At 35.7% G+C, this 17,176-nt stretch overlaps 1 protein-coding gene across 2 annotated transcripts in view; it reads left to right on the plus strand.

Moving 5' to 3' along the window:
* The first annotated feature begins 9,865 nt into the window (after window positions 1–9,865).
* Window positions 9,866–17,176, plus strand: part of A1CF (APOBEC1 complementation factor) — a 62,260-nt gene continuing 54,949 nt past the window's right edge. For both annotated transcript variants that reach the window (XM_004369896.2, XM_004369897.2), the window contains exon 1: window positions 9,866–10,606. In XM_004369896.2, coding sequence (XP_004369953.1) covers window positions 10,508–10,606 — 99 coding nt within the window. In that variant the 5' untranslated portion in view covers window positions 9,866–10,507. The remainder of the gene's footprint in view (window positions 10,607–17,176) is intronic.

Raw genomic sequence — 17,176 nt, forward strand, 5'->3', positions numbered from 1 at the left:
GAAGGTGACTAGTGCAGTATTTGTGAGTCTCTTTAAAGATGTTACTTCTCTATTATAGAAATAGTAATCATTTTATTCCAGTCTGTGGCTTCTTGTTAATTTTATTTATTTTGCCATTACAGAAGTTTGTAATTTTTATGTAATCAAATTGTTAATCTTTTCATTTAAGTTGTTTGATATGCATGGTTAAGAAGGCTTTCTGTACCACAAGACCATAAAAATATTTTCTATATTTTCTTCTAATAGTTATAGAATGTTTTAAGGATTATTTCTTTAATACGCTTTAAATTTTGGTATAAGTTGTGAAGTGGTAGGCCAACTTTATCTTTTTCTCAAGTTGTCTGTGCTCTCCCTATGATTTGAAATATTACCTGTTAGCAAACTCCAATATCCAGAAAACTTTGGGTGTAGACTTTTATTTCATTCCATTAATCTATTTGTCTATTTCTGTTTTAATGATAATTTTAATTGAGCTGGTTCCCCCAAATCATTCTACACTTTCAATACATGTTGTGACATTTACTGTACATTTTCTTGCCGGATGAACTATGGAACCAATTTTTCAAGTTTCAAAATAATACTGTTGAGATTTTTATTGGTATTGCACTAAATTAATAATTTGGGAAGATCTCACATCTTTATTAAGCCTTCCATCTATACAGGCCTTTAAGTCCTTCCATAGAATTTTATTATTTTCTTCATATAGGTCTTAAATATTTCTCATTAAATTTAATCATATTATTTTATAAGCTTTGTTTATATTCAGATTTTCTCATTACATTTTATTTCTGTTAAATGGGAAGCATTTATTTTATAGCTATCCTTAGTATTCTTTTATTAGTTCTAATCGTTTTACATAGCTGATTTATTTGTTTTTAATGAAAATGAATGACTGCAGTGTTTTACCATTAAGTATGATGTTTGTTGCCTGTTTCTGAGAGATGCTATTTATCAGTTTGAGGATGTTTTATTCTATTGTTAACTGTCTTAGTCATCTAGTGCTGCTTAACAGAAATACCACAAGTGGATGGTTTTAACAAAGAAAAGTTTATTTCCTTACAGTGAAGTAGGCTAAAAGTCCAAATTCAAGGTGTCAGCTCCAGGGGAAGGCTTTCTGTCTCTGTCAGCCTTCTCATCATTGTTCCCCCAGTCTAGGAGCTTCTCCGAGCAGGGACCCCAGGTCCAAAGGACACACTCTGCTCCTGGCACTGCTTTCTTGATGGTATGAGGTCCCCCACTCTCTGCTTGCTTCCTTTCCCTTCCCATCTCAGAACCTTAGGAACTTCTCCTACTGAGAAGAGCAAAAATAAATGACATAACTAGACCAGTTATGAAAGTAATAGGAAAGAGCTCAAAATAATGGATTCAAAATGGATTTCTCTCCACCTGGGACAATTGCTAGAATGGAGCATAAGCATGCAGGGCACCACGGATAGCTAGGATGAGTCAGCTGAAGCAGCAGATAAGAACAAAAAAGGAATATTTATTGAGCACCTTCTGTATGCCCCTGGTGGCACAGTAGTTAAGTGTTTGGCTGCTAACCAAGAGCTCAGCAGTTCAAATCCACCAGCTGCTCCTTGGAAACGCTATGAGGCAGTTCTACTCTGACCTATAGGGTCACTGTGAGTCGGAATCGATTCGATGGCAACGGGTTTGGTTTTTTGGTATTTCTGTGTGTCAGGCCTATGTTAAGTGCTCTCACATCCATTATCTTATTTATTTAATACTAATTTAAAAAAAAAAAAAAAACTTTAAGTTAGGCATCAGTCTTCCTGTTCCTTTTTTAAGAATAAAAAACAGGGCCTCAGAAAAGTTAAAATTACAGTGGCTGAAATTTAAATGCAAGTTTGTCTTTCTCTAAAAATATGGAAGCTACTATGGAAGGAGGATTTTGTCAATTATCAAGTAAAATTAATTTATCTACTATTAATAATTTTAGTTTCTTTTCTTTTATTATTTGAAGACTTGTCTAGGCCCAAATTAACCAGGCCCAAATTAATGCATGATTTATTACTAAGGCCTTTATAACAGAGAGAGGATTTGAGTTAATTTATTCATTTTTGCTGATATATATTGCCTTTAAAAATTGAGACACCACATATTACTTTAAAACCTTTTGCCGTCAAGTTGATTCTGACTCACAGCGACCCTATAAGACAGAGTAAAACTGCCCCACGGGGTTTTCAAGGAGCAGCTGGTGGATTCAATCTGCTGACCTTTTGGTTAGCAACCAAGCTCTTGTGATGCTTATTTTCTATATAATTTTTCTATGGTTTATGATATAGTTCATATCTGGGCAAATAAAGGGAACTATTGCATAAATTCACTTCTAAAATGAACTTAATACCAACTGTAAATATTTTTCCAAGAAGAATACTCGAGCTAATTTTTTTTTTTTAATCACACAGTACAGAGTAATATTTACTTAGACTTATCAGGCAAATGTGTAAACTTTGATCATAAATTCTTCAGAAGCATTTCAGTATAACCTGGAAGTCCTTCTGTGTAAAATTCCCAGGAGCTATTAAAAGGCTGAAATTCATGATAAAACTACTTGTAGAATCTGCATGCTGCCTAAGAGTTATGCCCAGCCTACATCATGCAATGTCAGTGCACACTAAAACATTGGGGAAAGACTGGATTTGATTTTACAAATTCCCAACTGATACAATGGTGAGTGAAGCCGTCATCAATTTCAAATGCAATGGGGGAGATTGCTAATACAGGCCCCAAGGTCTCCATATTCACTTATGAAAGAACACCTCTCCTCTGCTTACCAAGACAGAGACTGTCTTTCCTCCCCATCAGTGTCCTTCTCTGTACTCTTTAGAAAATCAAATAAGTAAAACAGAAAATATTATATTAATAAAACCAAACCAAACCCATTGCCATTGAGTCTATTCTGACTCATGGCAACCCCTTGTGTGCAGAGTAGAACTGCACTCCATTGGGTTTTCAAGGCTGTGACCTTTCAGAAGCAGATAGCCAGGCCTTTTTTCCAAGGCACCCAAATGCTGACCTTTTGGTTAGTAGCTTAGCACTTAATCATTTGCAGCACCGAGGGACTCCTATAATATCAGTAGAATTAACTCTGTTTTCTAACTCAATTCTCTAGCACAGTGTCTGATATCTAGCAGTTATTCAATTAATATTCATTGATCTTTTTGTTGAAGCCGAGAATAATTTCTTCATTTAATTTTTAACCAAGACATCTTCCAACTTTAATTTTATTTTTATCCTTCATCTCTTCTCTGTCACTTACGACAACAATTTCTGCTTTTCCTTTTGCAAGCTATTCTTTCTTCACGCTATAAGTATGCTGTTTCTTCATGTACTTCTCTTGCTTTTGTATCACGTCTTGCCCAATTTACCATTTTGAGAGAATTAAAAATAAATAAAAAAATGTTTTTTCCCACATTATCTAATATCCCTAGCTACCAATTTGTGTTCCACTAGGCCATTAAGAGCTTCCAACATGGCCATAACTTCAGGCAAATCTAGCTAACAAAGGTCACTTAAAATCATCTCCTATTTTCCTTCCACAACTTTGTTCTCCACATGGGAGTAATTTTTATATACAAAATGAAGGCATTTCCTCTGTCTAGTTTAGGTTTGTAATTAAAGAGAAGCCCATGGTGCCTCACTGACAGGCCTAGACTTGAAGAGTCAGAATTTACCTCCCTACCTGCTGCCTCTCTTCCAACTTTCTTTTTATCTTTGTTTTCCTGCCACTCTCCCTGAGCCAGTATCCACTGGCACCTGAAGCCTTCAGGGTCAGAGCCAGGAACTGCAGCTCTGACCTTGACCAATAGCAAACTCTGGCAATTTCTACTGAGCAGTCTCAATCAAGTGATAAGGTGAGCTGTTCATTCCAATAAATCTGCGAAGTTCAGGAATACAGAAATTGTGACTCCAGTAACTCCTAGGTCTTTCTTTTCTTTATCAGATAGGCACTAAAGTTGCAAATACATAACTAGAAGGGCATAGGAAAAAAGAAAAGTGAATCCAAATGTCAACTCTATTTTCAATCACTGTGCATTCCAGAAGTCTTATACTTTTTATTTCTCTTACAAATATGATAACATATTCACAAATACAGAGACACCATTAAAATCAATTCCTTACATAAAGCAAGTTCTTTCCAGCATAGAACTTTCAGGAAATGACTAGAACAAAAGAAGTAACTAGCATTAAGACATTAGTTTCAGATTAATTTTACTTCTGATTGGGAGCAAGTCACTGTAAATTTTAAATGCTGCTCCAAAGTCATTACTTTGTTCCACAAGTATTTATTGAGCACTTAACGTAATCAGACTAAGCCTTCTGGGCAAATGGAGTTGAAGTCAACATAATCCCTACACTCAGAAAACTCAGTTTAGTGAGAATGGTAGACATGTAAGCAAACAATTATAGTACTCTGCAACAAGAGAGAATACATAGAGTTTTTGTTGTTATTTTGTTTTGTTTTGTTTAAGAGCATTGAGGAAGTGGCACCTAATTTTACCCATGGAGGGGTCAAAGAAAGCGTCACAGAGAAGACAACATTTCAATAATATCTAGAAGGATTGGCAGAGCCACTGTGGTGGAGTTAGGGGAAGTGAGGAGAAAGGTATTCAAAGCAAAGAGTACGGAGCCATAAGAAAACATGGTAATTTCATGTGGAGAGAGTACATGGTGTATGGGAGACCTGGAAGGTGAGTCTAGGATCTAGTCCTGAAGAGATGGTGTTTGATGCTAAGGGTTTGGAATTTTATCCTCCCCATAAGCAGTTTGGAAATTCTACCTCTTGGAATCATTTAGAGATGAATAATTAGAATAATGATTAAAATAGTATAATAGCTAATACTTATTTGATGGTTATTAAATTCCATGAATCATTTAAAGTATTTTAAATGTATTAATATTTAATCTTCAAAAGAATCCTATGTGAAGGAAATATTATTATCTTAATTGTATATATGAGGAAACTGAGGCTCAGAGAGTTTCCACTGGGATGGGGTAGAGAAATAAAAGGGGGGAACATTTTTATATAGCAGGTATGGTTGTGGGTATACATTTGAATAACATGTTACATTGCTAAATAAATACTGCTGGGCAGAGCAGGGAGACATTAGTCACAGATTAATGAAAACTGGTAGAAGAGACCCTTGGTTTTTTACATTGTTAGTCCCTCTGCCACCCCATGTTTAGAATGAATTTAAGGAAGAGGGCAAAGAGAAGGAAAATATACAAGGAAATGCTGTCACTTTGCTATTCCTTCACTCTGGAATCACTTTTCTATTCCTGCATTCTGCTTCTCTCCTCCAATGTGAGTTATTAACATATCAGTAAGTCATGTTGGAGTGTTCACTGTATGTTAGAACTGAACTAAACACAGAGTTTTCTCATTTAGTCTTCATAACAGTATTGTCTAAACAAACAAACAAAAAAAGCCAAACCCGTTGCCATCAAGTCGATTCTGACTCCTCAAGACCCTAAAAGACAGAGTAGAGCTGCCCCATAGGGTTTCCAAGGAGCAGCTGGTGAATTTGAACTGCTGATCTTTTGGTCGGCAGTTAAGCTCTTAACCACGGTGCCACCTGCTTATTGCCCCAATTCACAAATGAGGAAACTGATGCTTAGGGAGGGTATATGATTCTCCCCTGTAATACTGACTGTAATCCTCCTCCATCTAACTTCAATTTCATTGTCCCTTTCTTCTCTTAGTCATTCTCAACTAGGTAACAATGCTTTTCCATGGATCTATGGAAATTCTTACTCTAGGATCTCTGGATTGAGAATTGGAGGTGCTTGGTGATTATATTGCTTCTCCTTTTCTCCTCTTTTAGATTTTCTGTATCTATGCCTAACACTAATCTGGTACTTAGTACACGCCAGTGTCAGGAACTCTTCCAAAGCCCCTTCAATACATTTACTCATGTAATACAAAAACACTGAGAGAGATTGCCTAAACTGAGGATACTGAGACAGAAAGAGGTTAAGGAATTCACCCAGGGCACATATGAGAGGCAAAGTGAGGATGTAAACCCAGGAAGTCTAGTTCCAGGGTCTGCACTGCTATTCAGGCTTCATCTTACTTAGCTTAGTAGCATTTGGCACAACTGGACACTCACTTTTTCCAGAAACCTTTTCTTTACTTGGCTTCCAAACTACCTCACTCACCTGTTCTCCTCCTATCTTTCTGGCTGTTCTGTGTCCATCTCCTTTGCTGGTTCCTCCTTATCTCTCTGGCTTCCAAAAGTTAGAGTGTCCCACAGATCAGTCCTTGGACCTATTCTCCTCACTCAGTCACTACATGATCTTATCCAGGTCCAAGGCTTTAAATATCATCTCTATGCTGAAAACCTTCAAATCAATTATCTCTTGCCTGGAACTCTCCCATGAAATCCAGACTTATATACATAACTTCCCTCTCAAGTTTTCCATGTGGCGATACAATGAGCATTTCAAAATCAACATGCCCAAAACTAAGCTACTACTCTTCTTCCACAACTTTTTACTCTACATCTCTGTTACTGGCAACATTATTCTTCTGCGTTGCTCAGGTCAAAAAGCTGCATGTCATTCTTGACTCCTTGTTTCTGTCTCTCAACACATCCAATTCGTCCATACCCAGGATTCGACTACCTCCATTATTACCATCCTAGTCCCAGCCACTACCATCTCTTACCTAGCTGTCATAATAGCTTCTAAGTGGTCCTCCTGCTTCTTCCCTTGAACCCTCAACTAAAGTGAGGTAAGTAAGGAACTTGTCTCAAGTGTAAAATTTAAGGGAGCACCAAAAAACTCAGTAATCAAGACAAATAATATTCGAATGCAATATTTTAAAGCAATCAAAATTAAGGGGAAAATTCCATGAAGAACAAAATATCAACATTTTAAATAACAGGTGTTGACTCTGTATTTGCATGGTTCACTTCACTTGCCTCACTCTACTCCCAGTCCTGACCCCACCCCCTTCAGTGTTTTCTCAACAGCCAGAGTGATCCTGTTAAAACATACAGAGGAAAAAAAAAAATCAATCTTCTTGCTTCACATCTCAGTACAAATGCCAGTGTTCTTACTGTAATCTACAAGAACCTACATATTCTGGTCCCCCATTACCTCTCTGACCTCAACTTCTACTTCTCATTCACTCAGCTCTGGCCACTACCATACTGGCCTCCTCAGTATTCCCTCAGCATGCTCCCTCCTCAGGACCCTTACCAGTGGGCACCTTCCCAAGGCCAGTATCTCTGCCTGGAATACCCCTAAGACATCCCTCACTTCACCCAGGTCTTTTCGCAAATTCAATTTTGAAGGGCCATACTATCTAAAAGTTCAACTCTAAACACACATATCCATTTTTGTTTGTTCTCCTCAGAAATTATCACATGCACACTGTATACTTCACTTATTTATCTTGGTTTTTTTTTTCATGCTCACCTACTAGTAAACTCCACTAGGTTTTGCGGTGAGGAGCTATTGTGTTCTCTGCTACATTCCCAGTGTCTAGAACAATTCCTACCACATAGTGGATACTCAAAGAATACTTGAATTAATAACTGATATATACACGAGTGCTTTCTTCTAACTCTGGTATTCTTAATGCCTGTTGTATACAGGTTTTGAATTCAATAAACTGAATGGGAACTAGTCTTTCAGAATGCAGCCTCAGGTCTGAAGAAATTACAAATTTTTTTTTTTATTTCAAATTAACCAAATTCTTTAACAACGGCTTGACTTGCTTAAAAAATATTTATCTGGGATTCAAGCCCACCCTTTAGACTAGGTCAAGGTTAGGAGAGGGATTGTTTTGGAGAAATAAAAATTGAACAGCAAGTCCCTCTTCTAGCAAATTCTGAATTTTATTTTCATGTCCTGATTTCCAATGACTTAAGACTATATTGACACATTACACAGATTTTCTCAATAGCTTCAAAGTGAACTTGTATGTGATCAAAAGACCTTTCTAATGTCAAAATACCTTTAACCTCCTTTACTAATTATTAACTGAAATGAAAGGTAGGTTTTGCAAATAAAAACTTGCCATTTCACCATGAACTGTTATCTTTTTGATGGAAAGGATGAAGCTCTTTCTACAACTTGGCCAAGAGACTATAGACTTTGCCTTCAAATAGCTGTAAGACACACATAAATTACTCCATCAGACTCCCATCCATCCATGGACTCCTTCCTCTTGGCAGGTTAAATTCAGCCCAGTGGGAGAGTTTGAGAATATCCTGGTAAACAGACAATTTTATTAACATTTAGGAAAAGTGTAAGAGTTAAAATGTGTCATAAAGGCTAGTTTTCTATGTGAATCTTCCAAAGGTATTTTATGGTTTTATTTGTTGTCTATTTTAAGAGAATACTATCTTGATTTATATTGTTTCATAGAGATTTCTATGACTATACTCACCTTCAGTTTAGGGTTATAAACTGAAACCACATCTCACTTTACCTCTATCTTATAGTATCCATAGAAAGAATGTTTACACTGTAAATATGTCATTAAAGATATAAGTCCCAACCTGGATTGCCATATGTATTTTAAATCACCAGTATGGAAGGTTGGAGCCCAGGTAGTGTAGTGGTTAAGAATTCAGCTGCTAACCAAATGGCCGGTAGTTCGAATTCACCAGTTGCTCCTTGGAAAACCTATGGGGCAGTTCTACTCTGTCCTACAGGGTAACTATAAGTTGGAATCAACTCGACAACAAGAAGTGGTGTTGGTGGTGATGGAAAGTCAGAAGAAATTTACTGATTGTCTTAGTCACAATATGAAGTTAAGATGAAAAACAAACAAAGAACCCTGCTTTTTGCAAAGTTCAGACACTAAAACTGCTTGTTAACTTCCCAAGTTAGCAGGCTGCCCATAAAAGACAATGCCCTGAAGCGGGGCAGGAGGGTGGAAATGGCATACAGACAGCACTAACTAAATACTTCTTGGAAGAACGAATGAGTGCAAATGAAATTACCTAGAGTCAAAAGCAAGCAAAAATTATCAGAAAGGTCAAGGTCAAGAATAGCCATACTTACTTACATGCAGAGGATGAAATTGTTCTGTTCCTGTAATAGCTAATGTTTATACTCCCTCTGGAATTTCAAGTATTTTTAAATTTAAATTTCTAAATTATACCAAAAATATTACTTTGAATGACGTTTGCCTATTAGTTTGGGAACTTTTAAAACTTTGGTAATAGAATACCTTGAAGCAGCATTTTACTGAGATGATCACCACAGTGTCACATTTTTTTCCTATCATTCAATTTTTGACCCAGTTTCCTAATATTATTACATTCTAATATTCTGACCATCATATGATTAATGGTCTATTCATTTATACATACTTTCACTACATAAATGAATCTTTAAATGACAATCAAAAGCTGTATAGGAAATCTCAAATCATAGGGCAGAAAATAAATAAAAGGACCTGTAGTCAAGTACCTTAGATTTGCGTTTGACTCAGATAACTGCAAAACACACTTCCTCTGTCTTGGTTGGCAGAGTAAATCAAGCAGAGTGGAAGCCCACCATAAAACTTCACTAGTCACCCATACTGTCACCCAGCAGGTCAGTGTCCCCAGTAGCCTCTTACCACCGTAGATTGGAACCTTTATAGAATGTTATCCTTTCCCTGGGAACCTGGGAATTTAGCAACTATCACATTTCAAATGGGGTTCAAATCATGTTCCCAAAACAGAAAGAACAGACAATAAAATGCTGAAATTGCCTATCCATATCTACATACACAAACAGGAACCCATATATAAACTTTCAAAATGTATCTTAGAGTTTACAAAGGGCTTCATATACTTTACTAAGTGGTCTATGGGACCTACGATCCAGTTGTTAGTAGCCCTTCCAACACATAGTCAAAAGGATCCATTGTTCTTGCTTTGTTAGCATCGACGTCCCATTTTTATTACATGGAATAATTTGTATGATGACTTCTGTGTATCTGACACGAGCACACTCCGTTCTAGGAATTTATCTTTGGAGAATAAGTGCATAAATGCCTTAGATAACACATAGAACAGATACATGAAGCTCAACCTCTGAGAATTTTGACATCCTATCCTAGTTGGTTTCATTTGCTGACAGTGCCCTCTTCTCACATCTGCAAGAACCGTTTAGCATATCCTTTTAATTGAAGTGAGCTAATTTGTTTAAACATTTGGAGACCTCCTGAGATAATTGGATTGAGAATTACTGATCTGCTTCTAATTGGAGAATGGGTATTATTCATTTCTTACTTCTAAATTTCAACTTAAATTGAACTTTTTTTTAAAAAACTCTTTTTTAATGAGATAGCAGAATCTGACATTTAACCAGCCTTGTTTGTGTATGGCTGTTAGTTGCTCTAACCATAATGACTCATTTATATGTAATGTTTCCTGAAGACGTCCTTTATGAAAAGGACAAGTTTGGACTTGGCGATAGTAATTTACTTAATTTATCTTAAATTTGGTTTCAGTGAGCAACCCTAATTAACCTGATTTTTTGCTGATAATCACTCTCAATGGAATCAAATCAAAAATCCGGGGATGGATTGAGCGGCACCCAGAAGGAAGCAGCCCTCCGCGCACTCGTCCAGCGCACAGGATATAGCTTGGTCCAGGTAGGAACTTCTTGTGACATCTGCTGAGAACCACTGAATTCACAGAATGGTGGGAATATTAATCCCTATTATACAAAATGTGAACAGTCAATTATATAATTCTTAGGTGGATGTCCTTCTTTGAGGTGACAAGTTTCCAAGGGAGAAGGAAATTACATCATTTCTGTTTTCCAGGTGATCCTGCAGGTGATGTTCTTTGCACTCTGGGTTAGCAACGCAACCTTAACTCTTCATTTGAAAACAAGATCAGTGTCTAGGGTTATAAAGACTCTCATAGTTTTGAAAGGCCATTTTAGTACAGGAAAAACTGGCTTCAATTTACCACCCAAAGCTGTTTGTGAAGTAGAACTGAGTTAGCGCTTGCAGGAATGAGCAGAAAACTAACTACACAGGAACTAGCCTTACTTTTCAGAGTGATAACTGAAGATGTAGGAAGAAGTCTAGAACTTGGGGTACAAGGGTGAGCATTCACCTAGCCCAGTAATTTCATCTTGTTTTCTCAGAACACTCAACTATTCAGCCCGGGATATGTAATCCTAACTTCTGTTCATGTTCAGCATTTTTGAAAAGGAAGACAGAAAAGATCACAATCCTAAAATGGTCTAGTCATGGATGTTGGTTATTGATAATTACTTACATAACATTATTGCCTTCATGATAGCCTTTTTAGAGAACTTACAGAGCAAACTAGTGTTAGGTATATAAATTAATTATCTTATTTGAAAAAAGGATGCTGCCTTGTCACAATAAAACGAAGTATTTTAATTCTTCAGCCATTGTATTTCACCCACATACTTTTCCAACTTAACCAAATCTTGGTACTATTATGAAAACAAATGTCATAAGTAGGCAACCACAACAGAATATTCAACAGCATCCTTTTATTAGATGTTCCTTTGTTCAGATTGCTGAAAAATGCAATGCATTTAGTTTTCAACTAAATCTTGCGAGTCATGGCATGCTTTATTAGAGATAATATGATGCTCAAAGTTATTTATAATTCATGCTAATGAACAGTGTTCATTTAGGCTTTTTAAGATTTCAGAAATTATTATTTCATGGCTAAATTTTTAAACTTTCATTTAAGCTAAGGGAGATACTGACATATTATTAGTTTTATTTAAGACTAAATTATTTTAGTGTCATTAATAAATTTTTAAATGATTTCCTCTTCAAAACTAATGTGCTTCAAAATGAATGACTGACTCCAGATTTTTTATGCATCCTTCCGCTACATAAAAAGGTATTTTATAATTAATAAACTTCTGTCAGATTTGCAGTCTATAAACAAATATAGTTAGAATAGTGATTTTTTTACATTTGCTCAGGTACAATTAGCTGAAAAGAGGTTTTTCCTCTTTTTGTAATCAATATATCCATAAATATTACAAAATTCAAAATTAAATATTTCTTTTTTAACTTCTTGGTATTATGAAACATTCATGCAAAGACAGTGGTAGTGGAATGTATTTCAACACTTTTGAAAAGCAATTTGTCAATATTTATATATAAGGGTGTCCACCTTCTGGAAATATATCTCTCATAATCTAAAATATAATGTTAGAAATATGTAGAAACCTGTCGAGTGCAACATTATAAGAATTCAATATCACAAACCTAAATGTATAAAAAAAAGGAAATAATTAAGAAAATTATGAATATATAATCATTACATTGAAAAACAGAATTTAGGAGAAATAATCTCAAAACAATTTAAATTCTCCATTTAAGTTTATTCTGGGCACTGGTTCTTCCTTTTTCCCAGATGAAATTTAGAACAAGACTCATGAAATTTCTGGTAACTTTTAGACAATAAAAGATCCTCCAGTGAATAATAATACGTCTAGTACAGTATGATAAAAACTTAACTTCATTGGAAGTTATAGATATTTTACTTTCCCAAGTATGTGGGGATGGGTGGAGGGTGATTTCTATTTTCCTGCTTTACACTTTTACTCCGGTTTGCTAACTACAATTTCTGATGCAGGGCTAAAGCAGAAGAGAGGGACGAAAACAAAGGAGAGGGGGCAGGAAAGTTCTTACTTGACTAACATTGACAGAGAGCTCTCTGGGCCTGGCAGCTACTTAAAGCTTGAGAGGTACTTTGTAGCCATTGTAGAGACATCCCTACTCTGTGGAGATCTCTCAGCTAGCCGTACTTTCATCTGGCTGGCCACTTTACTCAGCCTCAGCCTCCTTCTACTCAGCTTTGTAAGCCCTATTGGACAAAATGTAAGATAACCCCTGACTTCTGCATGTGGCCAAACTCTAGCCCCCTGGAAACACACATTCTCTGACTTGATAAAATCTGAAAGACCAGCACTCCCCCTCTCCAACGTCAAAGCAGCAGGCTAAATTGTTTCTCACCTTAGATATTTCAGGGGCAAGTTAGACCCACCAGGCTACTGTTTATCAAATGCAGAGAATACATATCAAGCTGTCTGAGTGGTTTCTTTACTACTCCTCTTTCCAGCTTTGGGAAAAATGACAATCACTCCCAATGCCTCCCACTTAGGGGAACAAGGACTGACAACGTACCAACAGTGCTTTTCAAAACATCCTTGTGTAAATTGCAAAACTTCTTTCCTCAAACTCTAGTTCTAGCTGGAGGGAGTTAGTTAAGAATGCAGTTAAGGACTTATTAAGTCTTCTAAGCCCTTCTAAGCTTGGGGTTGTTTAGTTAAGAATGTAGAAACAGTTTTCCTGCTCCCTCTTCTTACAAGTTGTAGTTAGTAGTCTAGCGACTGCCTTGCTTTGCAAAGTGAGCCATGTGCAAAATGGAGACCAAGAGACCCATTCCATCTTAAAATCTTCTTACAAATGAAATCTTATTCAGTCATTAAAAGAGGTCATTTAAAAAATGCTGCAGGACAGAAAACTGTTAACGTTATGACAACTGTGTAAAAAGTCTACAGATCAACATACTTTTAAGAAATAGATTCAAATAGCAATGGAGATAGTTTTACAAATCTAATGCTATGATTTAAAAACATTTAAATTGTAGAGAAAAAAATGTTTTTTTCAAATGAAATATCTCTAAATATACATGGCAAATCAGCATATTATGTTGATCTTATGTATTCAATTATATTCAGAAAACGTTAATAATGAAGATTTAGATCACAATAATATTAACAATAATAACAAAAACAACAAAATAATAGTCCACATTTATTGGGCACTTATATTCTAACTGCTTTGTGTATATTAACTCATTTAATCTGTACAACAACACTATGAGGTAGCTACTATGATCATCACCAATTTCCAGATGAAGAAAACAAGGCATAAAGAGATTAGATAGTTTGCCCAAGATTTATAAAACAGGTTTCTGTTTCTATTGGTCAAAATTTCTGGCAAGATTTACCAATTGAGTTGGTAAAATGTGATCTTTAAGATTGCAATGTTAGAGATTAGCATGCCAGGACATGCAAAAAAAATTTTTTTTTTGTTGGAGCCTAAATTTGGTAACACTTATCACTTTAAAAATTGTTAGCAGAATGATTGTTGAATCAGCAATTCTCCAGTAATATAGAAACCTAAAATTCCATAAACTAGTTATCTAGGTCTAAAACCTATAATCAAGGTGTAAATACATTCAAGACGGCTCACTCATTTTGAATGAACTGGAAAATCCCTTTGCAAAGTGTGGAAAATCACCAAAGACTTCAAGTGAGAAGACCTGTAATCTTACCTGGTCTCTACCACATACAATGGAGACCAAGATGGATGATCTTGGACAAGTCCTTGATTGCTCTAGGGCTGAATTTCTAAGAAGATTGGCTAGGTCCTACCCTGTTAGAGGAAGTTACTCTTGATTTTGTGATTCTAATAACTGTTGAATATGAATCTGGCCATTTGTCAGCAAGCTGGACTATTTGATTGCAAGAGGAGAACCAGACATATGTCTAGAATCACACTCAAACTGTAACATAGGGAAAATTCTTTAGCTTTCTTAATACTTCAGTCTTCCTACTCTTGATTATAGAAAATATTAATATGATTATTAATTAAAAAGAGGAACAATTTTAAGTTTTTTTTTTTATTTCCTATATAAAAATGAAGATAAAGGAAAGGCTTAATACAACTGAGGGAGTATCCCAGAAAATGGTAATTTACATTTCTAAAGTATTTTATAAATTAGAATTTGAAGGATTTGGTTTTCCTGCAACTTTGCAGTCTCTGATATTGAATGTTGAATACTTATAAAACAAGAATTCAAAAGACAGAGGGTGACTAATTGTGCTCCCTTATCACTAGCAGGACAAATAACAGCTGTCAAAAATAGAATTTTGTGGGTTACTGAATAACACGAGCTAGTCTTTTATATAGCAACTGATGCAACAGCACTTACTTGGGAGGGTTTGAAAGTATACTTTGTGATATCACTTTTTTGTAATTGGATATCCTTGGATATTGATGGCTGTAAAATTTATCATAGTATTTCAGAGAATAAAAGAAACTTAATACAGTACCCTGCATATAGTAGGCAGTCAATAAATATTACTGATAAAAACTTAAAATGTTAAACTTCATAATTGCACTATACCATATAGAAGCATTTTAGAAGAAAGTGCCCTGCGTAGTTAACATACAAACAGTCTTTGTCTCCAGGTAATAGAATTATGTATGGATTTTTTTTTTCCTATTTACTTCTTTTAACTGTACTTCCCAGATTTTCTAAAACTAGCACATGTTTATTTGCTAATCAAACAGAAAAAAATCGTATTATGATAGGCCTTTTCTCAAAAATGCAAGGGATTTTGTTTGTTTTTTCTGTTCTGTTTCCTTATTTCCTATTACTGTAAACAGTGTTCTAGAGCTAGGCCTTGGCATTATAGAAGTGTAAGGTGTAGTGCCTGACCTAAAGTGTGTATAAAGTAGTTGGGATGAAAATGAATTTATCCAAAATTAAAGATGAGAATATAAGGCAGCATCAAATAAGCAATACAGCTATACTTGTTGCTGCCGAGTCAATTCTGATTCATAGCGACCCTAGAGGACAGAGTAGAACTGGTCCATTGCGTCCCCAAGGCTGTAATCTTTATGGAAGCAGACTGACACATCTTTCTCGCACAAAGCAGCTGGTGGGTTTGAACCACTGACCCTTTTGTTAGCAGCTGAGCACTTAACCACTACACTACCAGGGCTCCTTAATATAGCTATACCAAAACCAAACCAAACCCACTGCTGCAGAGTCGATTCCTACTCATAGTGACCCTATAGGACAGGGTAGAACTGCCCCACAGGGTTACAGAAGCAGACTACCACATCTTTCTCCCCTGGAGCAGCTGGTGGGTTCCAACCGCTGATCTTTCGGTTAGCAGCCAAGCTGCTTAACCACTGCGCCACCAGGGCTCCTTTAATACAGCTATACTTCTACAAAAAAAGAGGGTACCTTTCTGTATAGAACTTTAAAACTTATCTAAGAAATGGGACAAATATTTAGACATAAGATGTTAATCATAGTAGAATTTATAATGTTTAAAAAATTAACATATCCTAAAAGCCCAATGGAAACCCTAGTGGTGTAGTGATTAAGAGTTCGGCTGCTAACCAAAAGGTCAGCAGTTCAAATCCACCAGGCACTCCTTGGAGACTCTGTGGGGCAGTTCTACTCTGTCCTATAGGGTTGCTATGAGTCAGAATTGACTTGATGGCAATAGGTTTGGTTTTTTGGTTTAAATGCCCAATAAAATGTTAATGGTCACATAAAATATGATAAACCCTATTTTTCCAAATTATATGATCATATAAAACTGTGATTCCAAAGAGTTCTCAAAGACATGAAGTACCTATGTTTTAATGTTTAATAAAAATCAGAATACATAACTGTATATGTTTCCAAATAATATTTTAAGAAATTATTCACACAATAAAAAAATATTGAGAAAATATAACAAAATGTCATCTCTAAGTTGTGTGATTAGGGTTTTTCTTTTTTTTTTTTTGCTTGATGCCCTTCTTTATTTTCCAAACTTTCTACAATGAATATGGATTATTTTCATTATAAGGAAAAAAAATCTCATAAAGTGGAAAAAAATCCTAAGAAGCATTCAGTAAGGAGTAGAATTTCATGGAGAAAACATCATTATTAAAGCTGAGTGATAGGCAGCTGTTCTTGTTAGACTATCCTTTTTATTTCTATATAAAATTGAATGTAGAATCTAATATAGAGTATAGAATCTATAGAATTCTTCTATAGAACACAGAATCTAATTCTATATAGAATTTGAAATACATGGAGAATTTGAAATTTGTCTAATATTGATAGAGCTCAATCCTTCCTTCATTCTGCAGTTAGAAAACAAACCTCAGAATTACACAATTCAGTACAGACATAAACCAGGGGTCGGCAAACTACAACACACAGGCCAAATGTGGCTACAGCCTGTTTTTGTAGTGACTGCAAACTTTGAATTGTTTTTACATTTTTAACATTTTTTTTAAAATATTAAATAGGCAATAGACAAGCGGTATCTTGGGTGAAGGGTCAGACAGTACACAATACAGGGGAAACTAACACAACCTGTACAAGGAAAGGTCATGGAGGCCCCATGGACAGATCCA

The sequence above is a fragment of the Trichechus manatus genome, unplaced genomic scaffold, assembly GCF_000243295.1.
Source record: "Trichechus manatus latirostris isolate Lorelei unplaced genomic scaffold, TriManLat1.0 scaffold00007, whole genome shotgun sequence".
NCBI lineage: Eukaryota > Metazoa > Chordata > Mammalia > Sirenia > Trichechidae > Trichechus > Trichechus manatus.